General features: G+C 40.0%; 1 protein-coding gene across 1 annotated transcript in view; it reads right to left on the bottom strand.

Moving 5' to 3' along the window:
• Positions 1-16730, bottom strand: part of SYT16 (synaptotagmin 16) — a 243089-nt gene that overhangs the window by 131314 nt on the left and 95045 nt on the right. Inside the window, exon 2 of the mRNA XM_082617802.1 lies at positions 7585-7764. Within this exon, the coding sequence (XP_082473928.1) occupies positions 7585-7764 (180 nt within the window). The remainder of the gene's footprint in view (positions 1-7584; positions 7765-16730) is intronic.

Raw genomic sequence — 16730 nt, 5'->3', positions numbered from 1 at the left:
CTGGGTAGCACAACATAGATTCCTAATAAATAATACTGAATGGATGAATGAATATTCTCAAACCAGTCATTTTCAACTGTGTTCTTTGGAATTTGTACCCATCAAACAGGGTTCAATCAGTCATACTTTAACAGGTTCATTGAGAGTATTCTCAGTTATTTGTGTCTTAATCAAGTCACCAAAACAAGTAACTAGACACCACAATGAGATATACCAAGGCTCATCCTGATGTTCAAACTCCTACAGCTCCTTACAGCTTTTCATCTCATGTATTAAGTTGAACCATATGAAACTTCCAACCTACAGAAACAGTAATTTCAAAGAGTTCAACCTAATATAACACATACTTAGAGAAATACATAATGCAAATGAAAGCATTAAAATCAGGAGAGAAGATACTTTCAATTTAAACTGTTAACAAGTAGATTTCCCACTCTAGGTATCACCCTCCAAATTGGGTCCTGTTTTGCTTAAGCCTCATTGGGGAAGGGTGACAAGAAGTAAAGAGGGGCTATTCCATTTATTCCACTATTTCAGGACAAAAAAAGTACAATGAGGGGGGATGATGGGAGGGGCTGAAGATTTCAACTTTCTAAAGATAGTTAATTCATAACTCTAAAACAAATTATTTTACAATCCAAAAGTTTACAAATCATATCAAAAGCATTTCAGTGGCATTTACAGGTTTTAATCATCCTATCAGAAAAAAAAAGGGGGGCTAGGGGAACAGCCTTTTTTTAATTCTAAAATATTTGATTCATTTAAAATTCATCTGAGCAGTCCAAGCGCAAAACCACCACACAAACCTGCAGGTGAAGAAGACTAGACTCTAGGTTCAGAAAATACAACATTAAAGACAGCAACCAAAACCTCCCAGAAAAAATGAATTGTATTGCTTTTATATTATCCTTTAAGACACCTTTTTCAGCCTATATTTAATTCATCAATCATACTAAACATGAAGTATAAAGAAGGTGACACTAGTTATTTACAACTGTAGGATGGGTACATGGTTAAATGTCCTTCTCAATCTTAAGGAGCCCAAAATAATAATAATAGTAATAATAATAATAAAAGCAACCATATCTGCTATCCAGTATTGTATATATATATATATATATATATATATATATATATTTACATCTGTTTCAGATCCTGATTCATACCATTTTGTAAAGTTTGTCACTGCTCTTTCTTATTTGGGCATAAAAGGAAAATGGAATATAGTCACAATCATTCAGAAAACCCTGGAAGTTACAAAGATGGGGCAGCCAAATTCCTCTGTTTTGGTCTAATTCACTAAAACTTTGTAAAACTCAGAATCTTGAATATAAATTAGAGATGGTTGTAACTTGACAACTTTGAATAATCTTACAAAGTAGACACTTTTCCTAAATAACTTTTCCTTATTTAAATTCCTGTGCAAAAGTAATCTGCTAATAGTGCCATGGTGTATATGGGGTGGTAGGGAGGGAAAGCATCATGAAGGAAAAAGCTTGCCTGCCGACCAAGGTAGAACTGAAATGAACCAGTCAGGGAAGGAAACAGGTGGGGAACCACTGGAGGGATACTTTGAGGGCAGAAGCAAAGGTGGATTGGGCCAGCATTAACACTGTTCAAGCGCTACCCTCCCCGACCTGAAAGGGGAAGTTAGCGATGAACCCACCCCTTCCATCAGTGGCACTCCACCCTGGCCCCACCTTTAAATCACCTGGTATTCTTTTAAAAACTATACAGTTTCCCTTACCGCTGTCACTCCCTATTCTGACATAATTCATTGCAGTGGGATTGAGCACTGGTATATTTTTTAAAAGCTTCCTAAAATTGAGATCCAGTGTAGTTCAACGGGGCTCACGTTTGGAAAGCACTCTGACTGCTGATTACAGTCTATACCATAAATATCTGACAAGCTTTTGTTATCTCTCTTTGAAAGAATCATTCTAACCCCAGATGGGGAGTGTGAAATACCACTGTTGAAGGAAAATGGAGAAAGAAGAATCTTGTATCCAATTCTTCATCGCCTCTCCTAATTCAGAGTGACTGAACATCACTCCCAGGTGATGTTTCCACCTCCTCTCCCTCTATAATGGGCTGAATGGTGGTCCCCAAAAAGGTATGTCCATGTCCTAACCCCTGGACCCTGTGAATGGTGGAAGGGTATTTGCAGATGTGATTAAGGATCCTGAGAAGATCTTCCTGGATTATCAGGGTGAGACCTAAATCCAATGACAAGTGGCAGAGAGAGAACAGACACAGACAGGAGGGCAGCAATGTGAAGACAGAGGCAGAGATTGAAGTGATTCAGCCACAAGCCCAAGAATGCCGAGGATGGTCGGCAGCCACCTGAAGCTGGGAGAGCGTGTGGACCCGCTGACCTCTTGATTTCAGACTTCTGGTCTCCAGAACTGTGTGGAAAATCAATTTATGTTCTTTTAAGACACGAAGTTTGTGGTAGTTTGTATGGCAGCCACAGGAAACCAAACCATTCCCCAAACCCTCCTTTCCCCTGATTTTCTCCCATCCCAGAAGTTCAAAAGCATGAAATAGTGACTTGAGTTGGGAAGATCAGGTGGGCAGAAAAGTAGCGTAATTAAGGCCTTGGCCTCTGACATTAGGCAGTTTTGGGATATGAGTCCCAGCTTTGCCGCTTAATAGCTTGAAAAAAAATTCCTCTCTCGGGGCTTCCCTGGTGGCGCAGTGGTTGAGAGTCCACCTGCCAATGCAGGGGACATGGGTTCGTGTCCTGGTCCGGGAAGATCCCACATGCCGCGGAGCGGCTGGGCCCATGAGCCATGGCCGCTGAGCCTGCGCATCCGGAGCCTGTGCTCTGCAATGGGAGAGGCCACAACAGTGAGAGGCCCGTGTACCGCAAAAAAAGAAAAGTATCTGACAACAGCAGCCATCATGGCCCAAGCAGAAGGAAGTGGGGCAGGTCAGAGCCCCAGCTGGACCAGAAGCTAAACATTCAGTTGTAGGTGAAGAGGTGGGAGTGGTCTTGAGGAGGAACCAGTCAGCTGGGCCTTTTAACCAACTGGTGGGGAGAAACTTGTCACATGTGGACCACCTCACTCCCGAGCTCCAGCTGACACAGCTGACTGCTGAGCCCTGGCTGAGCAGCAGCTCTTCCTAAATGTACAAAAGCTGTCGCCATGCTGTCTCACTGTGCTCTTGTCTCTCTCTGCCAACACACCCCCTCCCATGCTCTGTGTTGAGAAACTAAACTTCAGCTTGCCCCCTCAAAGTCATTTGGTCAGTTTCACTTGGGATAAAGTCGGCAGTTTGGGGGCTTTGCACTCCCACCCCACGCTCCTGCTCATCAGAGAGCAATGGGCATAGCTGTAAGCACGCTGACCGTGGTGTGCCGTTCCTCCCTGCTGGCTCCCTGACCTCCAGAGGAGTCAGCCTCTCCCTCTACAGCCTTCCTCGGGAAGGGTCCAGCCCTGCAGTACCTCTGGTGATTCTTCCAGGCAAGACAAGTACATAATTTGAAGACCCAGTGCAACACGAAAATGGAAGGACCCTTGTTCAAAAACCATTAAGAATTTCAAGAAGGCAACAGCAGAGCACTAAGCCAAGAGGCAGGCCTCGGGTGGCGTGCTCCCCAACCTCTGTTACAGGCCCACACTACCCCAAGGTGTGACAACTCCCTGGCAGGAGGGCTCCCTGGCAGCGCTCTTATTCCTCTGCTGTCTTCTCCCCACAGGGTCACGCAGAAACTTCTAAACCCTTGTGTGACACGAGCTGCTCACCTGAAGAACTGCTCAGACTCTTTTCCAGATCTCTCTCCTCCCATTCCCACTAGTGTGTCCTACACCTGCAGCCACGGTAGGCCCACACGAGACACGTATGAGGCAGTCTCCTGCCACCCTTTGGAAGGGGATGCACATGGCACTCTGCTTTCCACCTCTTCCTCAGGCCATGTTGGACTCAGATCTTCTCACCACAACCACTGCGACCCCACCCCACATCTGCCACCCTTCTCAGGGTCCAGGCAGCTCTCTAGCCCTCCAAATCTCTTTCCCTGTGGTCCTTCCAAGCCACGGGCTGCCCTTTCCAGTGGTGGAAAGCCTTTTTTCTTCCCCTCCCTGCCTGGGAGGAAACACCCGCCTGTCACATCCTCCATCCTTTCTACCCTGTGCCTTTGAAAATGAAGCTCTTTGCTCCAACTTCTAAATGTTGCCTTTGATACATAAAGAAAGCTTTTGAGGGGGAACAAAAAAAAACAAAAAACAAAATTCTTCTCCCTTTCAAAGCTAAGCTTCTTTAAAAACTATGATTTCACCATGGGATTTTTATTCTTAATCAATTTTTTATCTCAACGCTGAACAATGGCTTCTTTGTAGCAAGTCATATCCACCCTTCCCCCAAAGCAATCACTACCAACAAACAACACAAGTACCTTGCATTAAGAAGTCAAATAATCCATGTAACAGACTTAGCAGCTGTATGGCCATAGTAAATCCTAAATAAATGATAGCCACTAATTATCATTATCTCATTATTATTATTGCCTATGTTATTAGGAAGATACTGTTTCAGTTTCTTTCTCCCCTTACCTACCTCCAGATAAAATGATATGTGTAAATTCTTTGAACTTTGAAAAAATAGCCGAAAAGGCAAGGTATTTTTGTGAGGTCAATTATTTTGCACAGTGCGTTCAGAAAATAAATTATCACGCCTGCCTCTCTGATATTACCACACAAAAGAAAAGAATTATTTTATTCCTCAGAACCTCACATGTATATTAGATTATAATGATTAGGTTGCTGATATTCAGCCATTTTTTGATCTATTCAAATGGCAATTTCATACGGCTCAGTCTCAGAGTAGGATGGTCTAGTTGCTTTTAATCGTTTTCATTAGGCCTCTTTCATTCATAGACTGAGACCCAGAGAAGAAATTGCTACGGTAACCCAAAGGATCAAACAGGATTGCACGACAGCTGTTGGGAGAAGAACCTAGTCCAGACTTATCAGTTTGCAAGTGAGGACTTAAGACCCAGAGAGGTGAGGTGAGCTTCCCAAAATATCACAGCCAATTAGTGGCAAAACTAAGCTCTGGTTGTCTTCACTGTGCTTCTTTCCTCCACACCAGGCTGCCTTCCTCCCTTCTCTACATTTGTCAAAATATGTTAAGAACATCCCAACTTCACTGAGAAGTCAGGGCTCTGAGGATGATAATTAAGGCAAACATCAAAAGTTAGATAAAATCTGGGCTAGAAGCACATTTTTCAAAGACTCTTGATCAATGATAATTAAACTTCTAAAGGAGAAATGTCAAAATGAAGGTGTTTGCTTCTTAGACGTTATAATTTGTAGATTCTCCTGATTAAACTATTTTTAAAGCTCCTTCATAGGATCCCACTCTAAGTTTGAGACATGGATTTCAGTGTTTCCTGAGCTAACAGCTTCTGGTCCATGTTTTATTGTTACTGTTTCAACATTATCTTCGAACCTCAACTTATTTGCAAGTATAATTCATAACTGTCTCTAAATTACTCAGATAACATGTCAAACAAGACAAAAAGAAAAATATCTTAAATAGCTCTAACCTTAGTTCTTTGTACCCATTATAGTTTGAAAAGGAGAAAACCACCAACTTTAATCTCCCAATTTAAGTAATGAATACAATGTGTTCATGTGTGATGTCATTCCTAAAGCCACTATTGTGACTGGAATTTTGTTAATACTACACAGCTATGGTTAAAGTTCTATTAGGACTTTTATCATAGGCACAATGCTGGTATCTTTACAAAATTAATTCATTTAATCTAGATCAACCCTGTAAGGGATGTATTGATAACCCCAATGTACAGATAAGGAAACACATTTAGAACAGTTCCATAATTTGCCTCGGTCACACAACAAGTGACAGTCAGCTGCTGAAAGGAGAAAAGTAGAATCACTATGAACCCTACCTTCGTATCATCCCAAACAGAAGTCTATGCATCCTGCTCACCTATGTCCCGGCTGAGACAGTAGTGGCTAAACCATTAGTAAGGCCCAGATTTCACATAACAAATTCCATTCTGTTTTCAGAAGATGAGCCATATGTCCCAAGTGGAGTTCAAAAAATAAGGCCACTGCAACGGTAGCAATGCCAAATCAACTGCCAGAACTGCAATTTACACCCCGCCCATTATTCTCTCCTATGGTGATTTTAAAATACATCACACAGTCTTTGATCTGTTCCCTTAAAAAGTGGAACCTAATCCCCCTTCCCTTGAACATAGGCTGTAGTTAGTAAATGACTAGAATGTGGTGAAAAGTGACACTGTATGTAGACTAGGTCATTAAAAAAAAAACCTGTGGCTTCCTCTTGCTCTCCTCTCTTAGATCATTCATTCTGGGGGAAGCCAGCTGCCATGTGATAAATACATTCAGGCAGCTCTGTAGAGGGTTCACACAGGAACTAAAGTCTTCTGCCATCCTGGAAGTGAGTCAATCAGCCCCAATCAAGCCTTCAGATGACTGCAGCTGACATTGCAGCCTCATGAAAAACCCTGATCTGTAACCACTCAGCTAAGCTAGTCTCATATTCATAAACTTTGGAAACTGTGAGATAATAAATATTTGGTGTGGGGTAATTTGTTAAAGCAACAGATAATTAATACACATTTATTCTAAAATTGTGCCTTTCCTTATATCCAAGCAAAAAAGTTAAAAGATGGCTACATAAGGTGCCATATCAATAAGCCAAATATTCTCCTTGGTCCAGGCTGGCTCACCCAGAATATGCCCAGGAGGTGGGATGACTAAGGGGTGTTTTCCTCAAGGCCTTGCCCCTGCTCAGAAAAGTAATGTTAAGACTGTCCCTCCACCAGTTCCGTCATGCCCCACACATGGGGAATGGGAAAGGAGGGTAAGACTCAGACTGATTTAAAAAAAAAAAAAAGCAAAGTTGTTACCTGTAAAATAAGAGCTCTGTCTTTAAATGTCCAGCTTCTGTGTGATGATAATCATCACTCTGTGATAACATCCTGTATCACAAAGTTCTACCCTTTAGCAATTGAAAATAGAATATGTCCTTTAAGAGCACGAAGCCAATTATTTCTTTTACTATGTTATTTTCCCCCATCAAATTGAAAGAAGTTAGTAACTGATGTAGTAGATTCAGTGAACTTAAAGAGTAAAAACCTCCTGTTGGAAAAGTGACTGTTGCCATATAAGGTGGGGAGTGGCCCTGAGCACTGAAAATCTCAAAAACAGCTAACTGAAGTGAAATGGCAACACTGTTCCAACATAATGAGACCAAAACACATCAAGGCTCTTGTCAATAAAAATCCAGCTTTTTCCTTCAAGCATGAGTCAGAGGGAAACTCAACACAGACATCTAAAAAGCTAAGAAGATGGGAAGTGGTGGTCAGCCTTATCCTATCTGCTCTATGGACCCTGAAGAGAGCATTACTTTCCTAAAGCTAATGTATTCTTCAGTAATGCCCATTCATTGTGTCCACCACAGCAGGTGCTAAACAGCTCATGTGTGATTTCTTAATGGGGTCCATCCTGAAATAGTGACATTCTTTCCCTGACCCAAACCACAGCAAGATGCCAAGCTCAGGAGACTGTGAAGCATGATGCTTACCCAGCCCTTCATGGATCCCAGTCTTGTCTTTAGAGTGCTTTCTCTTCCCTTGTTGGTCCAGGCATGGAAGGCCTCCTGTGGTTTCGAAACACAGCTTCTTGTTGATGAAGAGAAAGAGGACAACCAGAAGAACAAGAAAGACCCCAACTGCAGACAAGAAGCTGATGGCTTCAGGAGGGACTGGCAAGAGAACACAAAGGAAAAAATATCACCAAGTGAACCAACTTCTAGTTCTAACGACTGATCAAAGTTATTTGGAATCTTTACATTTATTAACTAGAGTGGCAGATACTCTACAAGTCCTGACCTGCCGGCATCCCCAGAACTGTGTACAGGGGAAAGGAAAAGGACTATTGCCAGGTACATCCTGCTAGGCTGGTTCCTAGATGACAGACCTCCATACCTTTGCACACGTGGCCTCTTCTACCTGGAATATAACTCCTCTGGCCCCTATCCTCAGCCTAATATTCAACTTCAAGCATGCAAGCTAATAGAGAGATATCAGTCAAATGGGTTGAGCTGGAAATGGTTAACCACTGTTATAAAAGCAAGTGTTTTAAAAATACAAATGCCTAAAGCTTAAAAAATAATCACCCGAGACAAAGTTTCAGACATACATCTATCAACATGAGCAACTGGAGGAAAGTCATTTCCTGGATACAGTTTTGCAAATTCATCTAAGCGATACATGACGATGATGATTATCGGTGGTGACAAGAAAATTCCTAATTTGTGCCATCCGTATAATAAATTAAAATTATATTTTGACTGCTAACTTTTTGGAATTTTGGAAGATGAATTTCCATCTTCCTCTGTTCCCCCCTCATCAAAAAAATTATGAGTTTTAAAGGACCCTGGTTAAGTGTTACCCAGTATGCTTTACAGAGTCCCAACCACTGCGTTCAGCTATGAGGTACATATAACACATAGGCCAGAGCTCGTTCCGGGCTGAGGGAAGATTCCTCCAAGGAAATGACATTTGAGTTAAGATGATATTCCATAAACAAATCAAAAAATCAAGTTGTGTAAAGGATCAATCACAAAGCAAGTGTCAATAAGAGTTATTCAAGGCAGTTGGGTATATGCAAAAGCTCATGAAAATGAGTCTCCTAAGAGCACCTTTAATCCTTGGGCAGGTTTAACATGTGAATTAATAATTTGAAGGGCTAATATTCACCTCATCCTACCATCCAGATAAACAGAGAAAGGATGAATCAAACAAGTTCCAACCCTATGAAAAGATAAAGAAAATAAATGGCATTGCCTCACTGAATTAATCTGGTGGCAAGCCAGGGAAAGAACAAACAAAAAAAATTGGAGGCAAGATAATAGTTTTGTAATCTGCAAAACGATAATAAGCGCCTGCTTATCAAAGTCAACATATATTGTGAAAAAAAAGTAGGCACAGATTGATTATTCCCTCGGCCACCAGAGGCAGCACAGGTAGCAGTGTTTACTGGTATGGACTCAACAGTCACACAGCCCGGGAGGAAATCACATTCTACCATTTATTATCTTTGTGGCCTTGGGCAAATTATTTAACCTCTCCGTGTTTCAGTTTCCTAAGCAATAAAAGGATATAATAAATATAACTACATTAAAGACTAAATGAGCTAACACAGGGAAAATAAGCTGTGTGGTACCCAGCACATATAGCGTTCTCAAACAGGAATAACCATCTTCCTCAGTATCACCATTATCATCTTTACAGAGCTTTTAAAATACCCCAGAGTAGTCAAACATGAGCTGGATGTGCTGCTTTGTACACAGGCTGTGCTCCAGCACCCACTGCCTCCCTTTCATCCAAACAATTATCTCAGAGGGATGGGGAAGGGGTAAAGTAGGAGTTTGAGATTAACAGATACAAACTACTACATATAAAATAGATAAACAACAAGGTCCTACTGTATAGCACAGAGAACTATATTCAATAGACTGTAATAAACCATAATGGAAGAGAATATGAAAAATATATGTATATATATATGTATAATTGGATCACTTTGCTGTACACCAGAAACTAACACAACATTGTAAATCCACTATACTTCAATTAAAAAAAAATTATCTCAGGAATTCCCTGGAGGTCCAGTGGTTAGGACTCCACCCTTCCACTGCAGCGGGCACGGGTTCGATCTCTGATCGGGGAACTAAGATCCCGCAAGCTGTGCAGGGCGGCCAAAAAAAAATTATCTCTACCTCCCCCCATTCTTGTATTTTCAGCTACTTCCCTTAGTAGATACAACATCATGCTCACCTGCATGAAAAATGCACTAAGTATCTCCCATCCTTTAAAAGACCCTCCTCACCACCATATGTTCTCTTCATCCATAGCCTTTTCTTTCCCCCTTCACAATCAACCATCTTCAGGGCACCCTATACTTACCTCCACTTTCTTACCTCCAAAGCCTCTAGCTTTGAGATTCCTTTACAGATTCCCACTGATCTCCAGGTGCCCAGCCTTACCCCCTCAAATCCTTTCTCCACAAAGTAGCCAGAGCAATCCTTCTGAAATTAAGTCTGATTTGTTCAACTGCCCTCCTAAAGCCCTCTGCAGTGGGTTGAATTATGGCCCCCAAAAGAGATATCCACCCTGAATCTCAGAATATGACCTTATTTAAAGGTCTTTGCAATGTAATTAGGGTAGGATATTCAGATGAAATTTTCCAGGATTAGGGTGGGCCTTAATTCAATGAAAAGTATCCCTAAAAGACACTGAAAAGGAGAAGAGAGAGAGAGAAGAAGAAAACCATGTGAAGACGGGAGCACAGACTGGAGTTGTGAAGCCACCAACTGAGGAATGCCAAGGGTTGCCAGCAGCCACCAGGAGCCAGGAGAAGGCCCTGGAAGAGATTCTCCCTCATAGAATCCAGAGGAACCAACCCTGCCAACACCCTGATTTTGGATTTCTGGTCTCCAAAACTGTGAGAGAATATATTTGTTGTCTTAAGCTGTCAAGTGTGTGGCAATTTGTCATGGTAACCCTAGGAAACTAATTTACCCTCCAATGGCTTCCCATTACCCATAGGGCAAAACTTGAATTCCTTAACTTGGTTTACAAGGCCTTTTATGACTTAGCTGCTGATTCCAGCCTTTATCACTCATCATTCCCCAGCATCAAACTCTTTGTTGCGAGTATATTCATCTATTTCTGGTTCCCCAAACACAGCTTACCTCCAGACCTTTGGAGAAGCTATTTCAAACCCATGGGACAACTGCTCACCCTCTACTGTCTAACTCTGATACTACACTTGCTCTACTTGCTTCTACTATATGTTCCCATCCACTGAGACCTCAATAGCTTTTTCAAGAGTTTTCAAATGTTAAATTTTCAACTGAATATGAACATGGACTTTGCCTCAGTTACCCACTGTACTGTCAGCAGCTAGCATAGGATAGGCACTCAATACATATTTGATGCTTGAATAAATGTTGGACTCTTCTATGCTACAACATGTTGATAAATGAAAACTTCTGGAAGGAAAATATATACCTCAAGCGGGTCAGTAACACTAACAATACAGGATATGATTTACGTTAAGATCTGGGCTTAGGTAAAAAAGGGTTCATCTGTCGTCCATAAGCAGAAATATTTGTACCTAATAATGACATTCATTAAGGAAGCTAAATCTTGATTTTTGAATAAACTATATTTTTCCATTATAAAGCAACATGAGGCTTATTACATAAAATCTGCAAAATATAGAAAAAGATGAAGACAACCACCCAAGACTTTGGGTACTTTCTTTCAGTCATTTTGACTGTTGGGCAAATACTAAATTGTCTGTATTGATTTTACCTTTATTGACTTATAAAATATTTTTATTAAATAAAAAACTTCTATTATTTTTAGAGACTTAAAGAAAAAATAAATAATTCATGCATGTAGTAAAATATTTTGAAAATACTGGAAAATGTTTTTTTAAAAAAAAGATCACGTTGAATCTCACCACCTATCACTGTTTTCTCTTACAATTTTTTTCTTATTTTTACCATAATTGAGATACTATCTTACATGCTGATATTAATGCATTTAATATAAAAACATTCAGATTCCAGATTGAAGACAATATAAAGAGATTCAATATAATCTCCAAAGATGCAAGAAAGAATGGGGGGAAGCCCTTGTGTTGTTCAAAATAACTCTACTTTTTGTAGATGAAAATATTTTTGTTAGTAATAATTCTTGTAGCAGTGACTAAACTATGGGTGGGTATAAAATTCCTAGGTAGGTACCAATATTTTTTTCTCCTCATAATTGCCTAGACATCACTCCATTACCTTTTAATCTTTCATGTTTCATGAATGAGTGTGATGTTGTTTACTTTTTGTTATTGTATGGGCAACAGAATTTTTTGGTCTAGAATTTTTCCTTTTAACACAACAAAATTGACAGAATGTGCCATTTTTGGGGATCTTTTGTTGATTTTTTCCTGGAACCTAGTCTTTTCACCAACATATCCATGGCTTTTTTAAAGCCTGGAACAATTTTCTTCGATTATGTCTTCAGTAAGTTCTTCTGTGCCAACTGTTCTTATTTCTGTCTTAAACTGGGGTACTATTTCTTCAGTTACCAATTTTCAGGTTTTTTTCTTCTGCATTCTAGTAGATCTTCTTAAATATGGCCTACACTTTTCACTCAACTAAATAGGTGAAAGTGTGTTGTTAACCACTACACTCATTGTCACAACTGTAAACTGAATATCTGAGTCAGTGGCAGACAGTGGGGGAAGATAATGTCTTTTGAGTTGGATGGTGGAGAACACTAGGAATAAGTACAAATGTAGCTAAAGCCGAGAGAAGACTTAGTTCAGCAAGTGTGGTTATTTCATCAGAGTTCATGTTCCTCTCAGAATGTATCAATTCTAATTTCATCTTTTCCTATGTATTTATGGGTACTTAGCTGGAAGTCTGAAGAGGTGCATGAGAGGCTGCTAGCCAAATGCTACTATAGGTTAGCGTATGTACTTTCTACATGAGTAGAGTATCATAGAAATGACTTAGAAGTTGGCAGTGACCCCAGATTTGTAAGAATTGCTTAACCAGGGTTGCACACAAACTGTCCTCTTTAAAAATGGTTTAAAATTACAAACATGATCTAGCAATTCCACGTCTAAGTATATATCTAAGAGAACTGAAAATATACATTCACACAAAAACCTGTGCATGAATGTTCAGAACATTATTCATAACAGCCAAAAAGTAGAAATAGCCCAAATGTCCATCAACTGATAAATGGATAAACAGAATGTGGTATATCCATACAATAGAATATTACTCCACAGAAAGAAAAACTGAAGTACTGATACATGCTACAATATGGACGAAACTTAAAAACATCATGCTACGTGAAAAAAGTCAGACATAAAAGGCCACATATTGTGTGATCCCACTTATATGAAATGTCCAATAGGCAAATCCACAGAGACAGAAGGTATATTAATTGTTCCCAGAAGCTGGGGGGTGGGCTGGGGGATGAGGAGTGACTGCAAATGGGTATGGGTGGTTTGTTGTTTTGTTTTTTTTTTTTTTTGAGGTAATAAAATTATTCTGGAATAAGATGGTAATGATGCTTCTGCAATTCTCTGAATATACTAAAAACCAGTGACTTGTACACTTTAAGAGGTGTGAATTTTATGGAATATAAATTTCATCTCAAAAAGATGCTTAAATTCCAAACAGCTTTTAGTAAAGACTGGAAAGAAATATGAGAAAAATTATAATAGTTTTCTTAGATTTGGTTTGGAAGTGATTTTCTTCATGTTTAAATATTCTGTAATTTTATTACTCAATATTTAGAATTAAAAATAAAGTTTAAATATTGTAGATTATGAGACTTGTCATCAGCACAGCTCTAGCATCTATGTGTAACACTGAACACAGCAAGCCAATAGTACTATCAGTCAAAGCCAAAGAGGGTTTGATGCTGCTACATTTGAGTCTAAATAAAATTAGAGACTTTGGCAGGGAAGCTTAAAGTCATCTTGCATCCCATATATACAAATGCTATGGTAAAGAACAAGCATTACTTGTATCATCTGCTATAGATGACAAGGGCACATATGTCAAGAAACTTCACTGCCATCTGCAGAGTAACTTATCTAATTATTCCAGTAATTACTAAGTTGGAAATCAGATGGCTGTGAAGTTCGGTCACATAGTTCATATTGAAGTTTTCAAACTTCTTCAAAGTTAAATATACCTCTCACGTTCCACTGGATAGCCCCATCTGTTGGTTTGCAAGCAATGGCTCAAGAGCATGCAATGACATAAACAGAGAGGCCTCTGCATGTCACACAGTCATTAGATGTTTGTAATTTCATTCCACGGTTGTTGAAGAGGTTAAAAAAAAAAAAAAAAGGCTAGCCAATTGTAGCCATCTGACTCACGAGTACTAGAAATAAGATAAGAGGAAGCCGAAACTATACTTAACAAAATGATGAGGGGAAATCAGAATTAACTGAGCAATGACAATAGAAATCATTAAAGAGTAAAGTTATAATTTCTCAGGAACTTTCTTGACACGACTCTGAGGATTGTGAAGAATCTCATTAAAAACATGAGGAAAGCCTGAAGTAAATCTAAAACTCTACTCACCTATATACCTCTAGCATCCTTGAGTAGCCATCGACCTGAGAGTCCTGTTTTCTATGACATAGTTTCAATTTCATTCATCCCTTTAAAAAGCAGCATGACTTTGTAATTGTTTCTATGAGGTTCTCAAGCGTGGTCATGCAGCACAAGTCCCTGACTTGAGCCTAAGTTTGTTCACCTTAAAATTCCAGGGTTGATCTAAGGCTCAAGCACAGTGGCTACAGACAGCAGTACTGTATTACAAACCTCAAAGCTGCTAACAGACTAGATCTTAATTGTTCCCCCCACACAAAAACAAATTATGTGACATGAATCATGTGACAAAAAATCAATTATGTGGACTTCCCTGGTGGCACAGTGGTTAACAATCCACCTGCCAGTGCAGGGGACATGGGTTCGATCCCTGGTCCGGGAAGATCCCACATGCCACAGAGCAACTAAGGCCATGCGCCACAACTACTGAGACTGCAATCTAGAACCCACAAGTCACAACTACTGAGCTCACATGCCACAACTACTGAAGCCCGCGTACCTAGAGCCCATGCTCCGCAAGAGAAACCACCACAATGAGAAGCCCGCGCACCACAATGAAGAGTAAGTAGCCCCTGCTCGCCGCAACTAGAGAAAAGCCCACGTGCAGCAACGAAGACCTGATGCAGCCAAAAATAAATAAATAAACAAGTTTATATATTTTTTTAATCAATTATGTGACAAGACGAAGGTGTTAGCTAATGCTACGATGGTAATCACATTACAATATATAAACTATCAAATCAACACATTGTACACCTTAAATTAGCACAACATAATATGTCAATTGTATCTCAGTAAAAATACATTTTAAAAAAGAATTTAGGGGCTTCCCTGGTGGTGCAGTGGTTGAGAGTCCGCCTGCCGATGCAGGGGACACGGGTTCGTGCCCCAGTCCGGGAAGATCCCACATGCCGCGGAGTGGCTGGGCCCGTGAGCCATGGCCGCTGAGCGTGCGTGTCCGGAGCCTGTGCTCCGCAACAGGAGAGGCCACAGCAGTGAGAGGCCCGCGTACCAGAAAAAAAAAAAAAGAGAATTTAGGATTGCTTGGGCATGTCTACATCCTCCTCCAGGGATCCATCAACCTGAGGACCCAAGGAGCCTCCTAGGAAGGTCAGAGCCGAGTTGACCTGAGTGCAGCATGGGCATCCACCACTCAGGTTGACCCAAGCCCAGACTTCTTTGGTCCCAGGGCAAGGAGGTGATGTAAAAGCTATAGCATTAGATATCAGCAGCTTTTGCAAAACAAGGAGATGTCTTCAAAGGCAAAGGTGGCACAATAAGAGTTAGGCCCTTGACCTACAGTTTATGTTCAGACTTTCTTTACAAGAAGAACAGAAGGTAAGAAATGAGAAATTTTTAAGAGTTGAACACCAATGTGCCAACTCCATATACAGCATAGAGCTACTTCAGTGCACAAATTCAAAACAACTGTACAAACAATTAGACTCATTTATACCATTAGCTGTGTTTTTACAACCAACTACAAAATTACATGTCATTTAAAACATTAGTACAGAACAAATTAAAATGAGTCCTTTAATTTCCCTTTTTTCCTACAGTGATGCTTCTGGAACCAAAAAATAAATAAAAGAACAAAGCCTTAAACACTTAGCAGCATATTATTTTGCCAGTGTACTAAATTTAGGGCTAGTTAGGCATTATAACCTCAACAGCCAACATGGATAGTCAACTATTTCTCTAAATATTTCTAGGACTTCAAAATATAAAATATTATACACACACACACACACACACACACATATATGAAAATGGGTAGTGCTACCTTAATTTTCTTCCTGGTAATAGCTAACAAGGATATGTTAACTACATATTCAAATAAATTCTTTGGAAGGAAAAAGTAGACCTTTCAAAAAATAGGAAAAAATTGGCTTAATGAAACCTAAATGAGATTTTAACATGTTCCAAAATAAAACATAGCAACATATGGAGTCACTAGCAACCAATCATTCTGCAAACACTTGAGAACACAGCATTTCGGGGTATACATGGGATGCTATCTTTAATACAGTAATATATGTGTGTTGAAATATGTCCATCTTCTCCTGAGAATTAAGTAACCTAACTTGTCTGCTTTACATGTTTAAAGTGTATTATCACCCCTTAGCACAAACATGAACACACACATGCATGCGCACACACATTTCTAGAAGCCAAGAACTGTCAGCAAGCTTGCTCTCCTTTTCCTTAATACTCAGGTGGTGAGCTCAAAAGCAGCATTTAATGATGAAGATGCCTGAAATGCACCAGTAGGTCAATGGAGGGAATCTCTGAGTCTTTGTTCACTTGTCTGAGTTTCCTGAACACTTCAGTTCTTTTCCACCATCCCCAACCTCTCCATTTTCCTACATCTTCCCAGATGGGGAAGAGGATAGAAAAAGAAGCAAAAGGAATGATGTGGCGTTGATGGTTTATAAGGCAACAGTCAACATTTTTGGATTGTTGGATTTTTAATGGCATGTTTATGTTGCTGAATTTAAATGAGCAATATACGGGCCTTG

This window comes from Mesoplodon mirus (genome assembly GCF_964341445.2).
Source record: "Mesoplodon mirus genome assembly, chromosome: 4".
Taxonomy (NCBI): Eukaryota; Metazoa; Chordata; class Mammalia; order Artiodactyla; family Ziphiidae; genus Mesoplodon; species Mesoplodon mirus.
The sequence above is the reverse complement of the archived record's forward strand: the minus strand, read 5'-3'. Positions and strand labels throughout refer to the sequence as shown.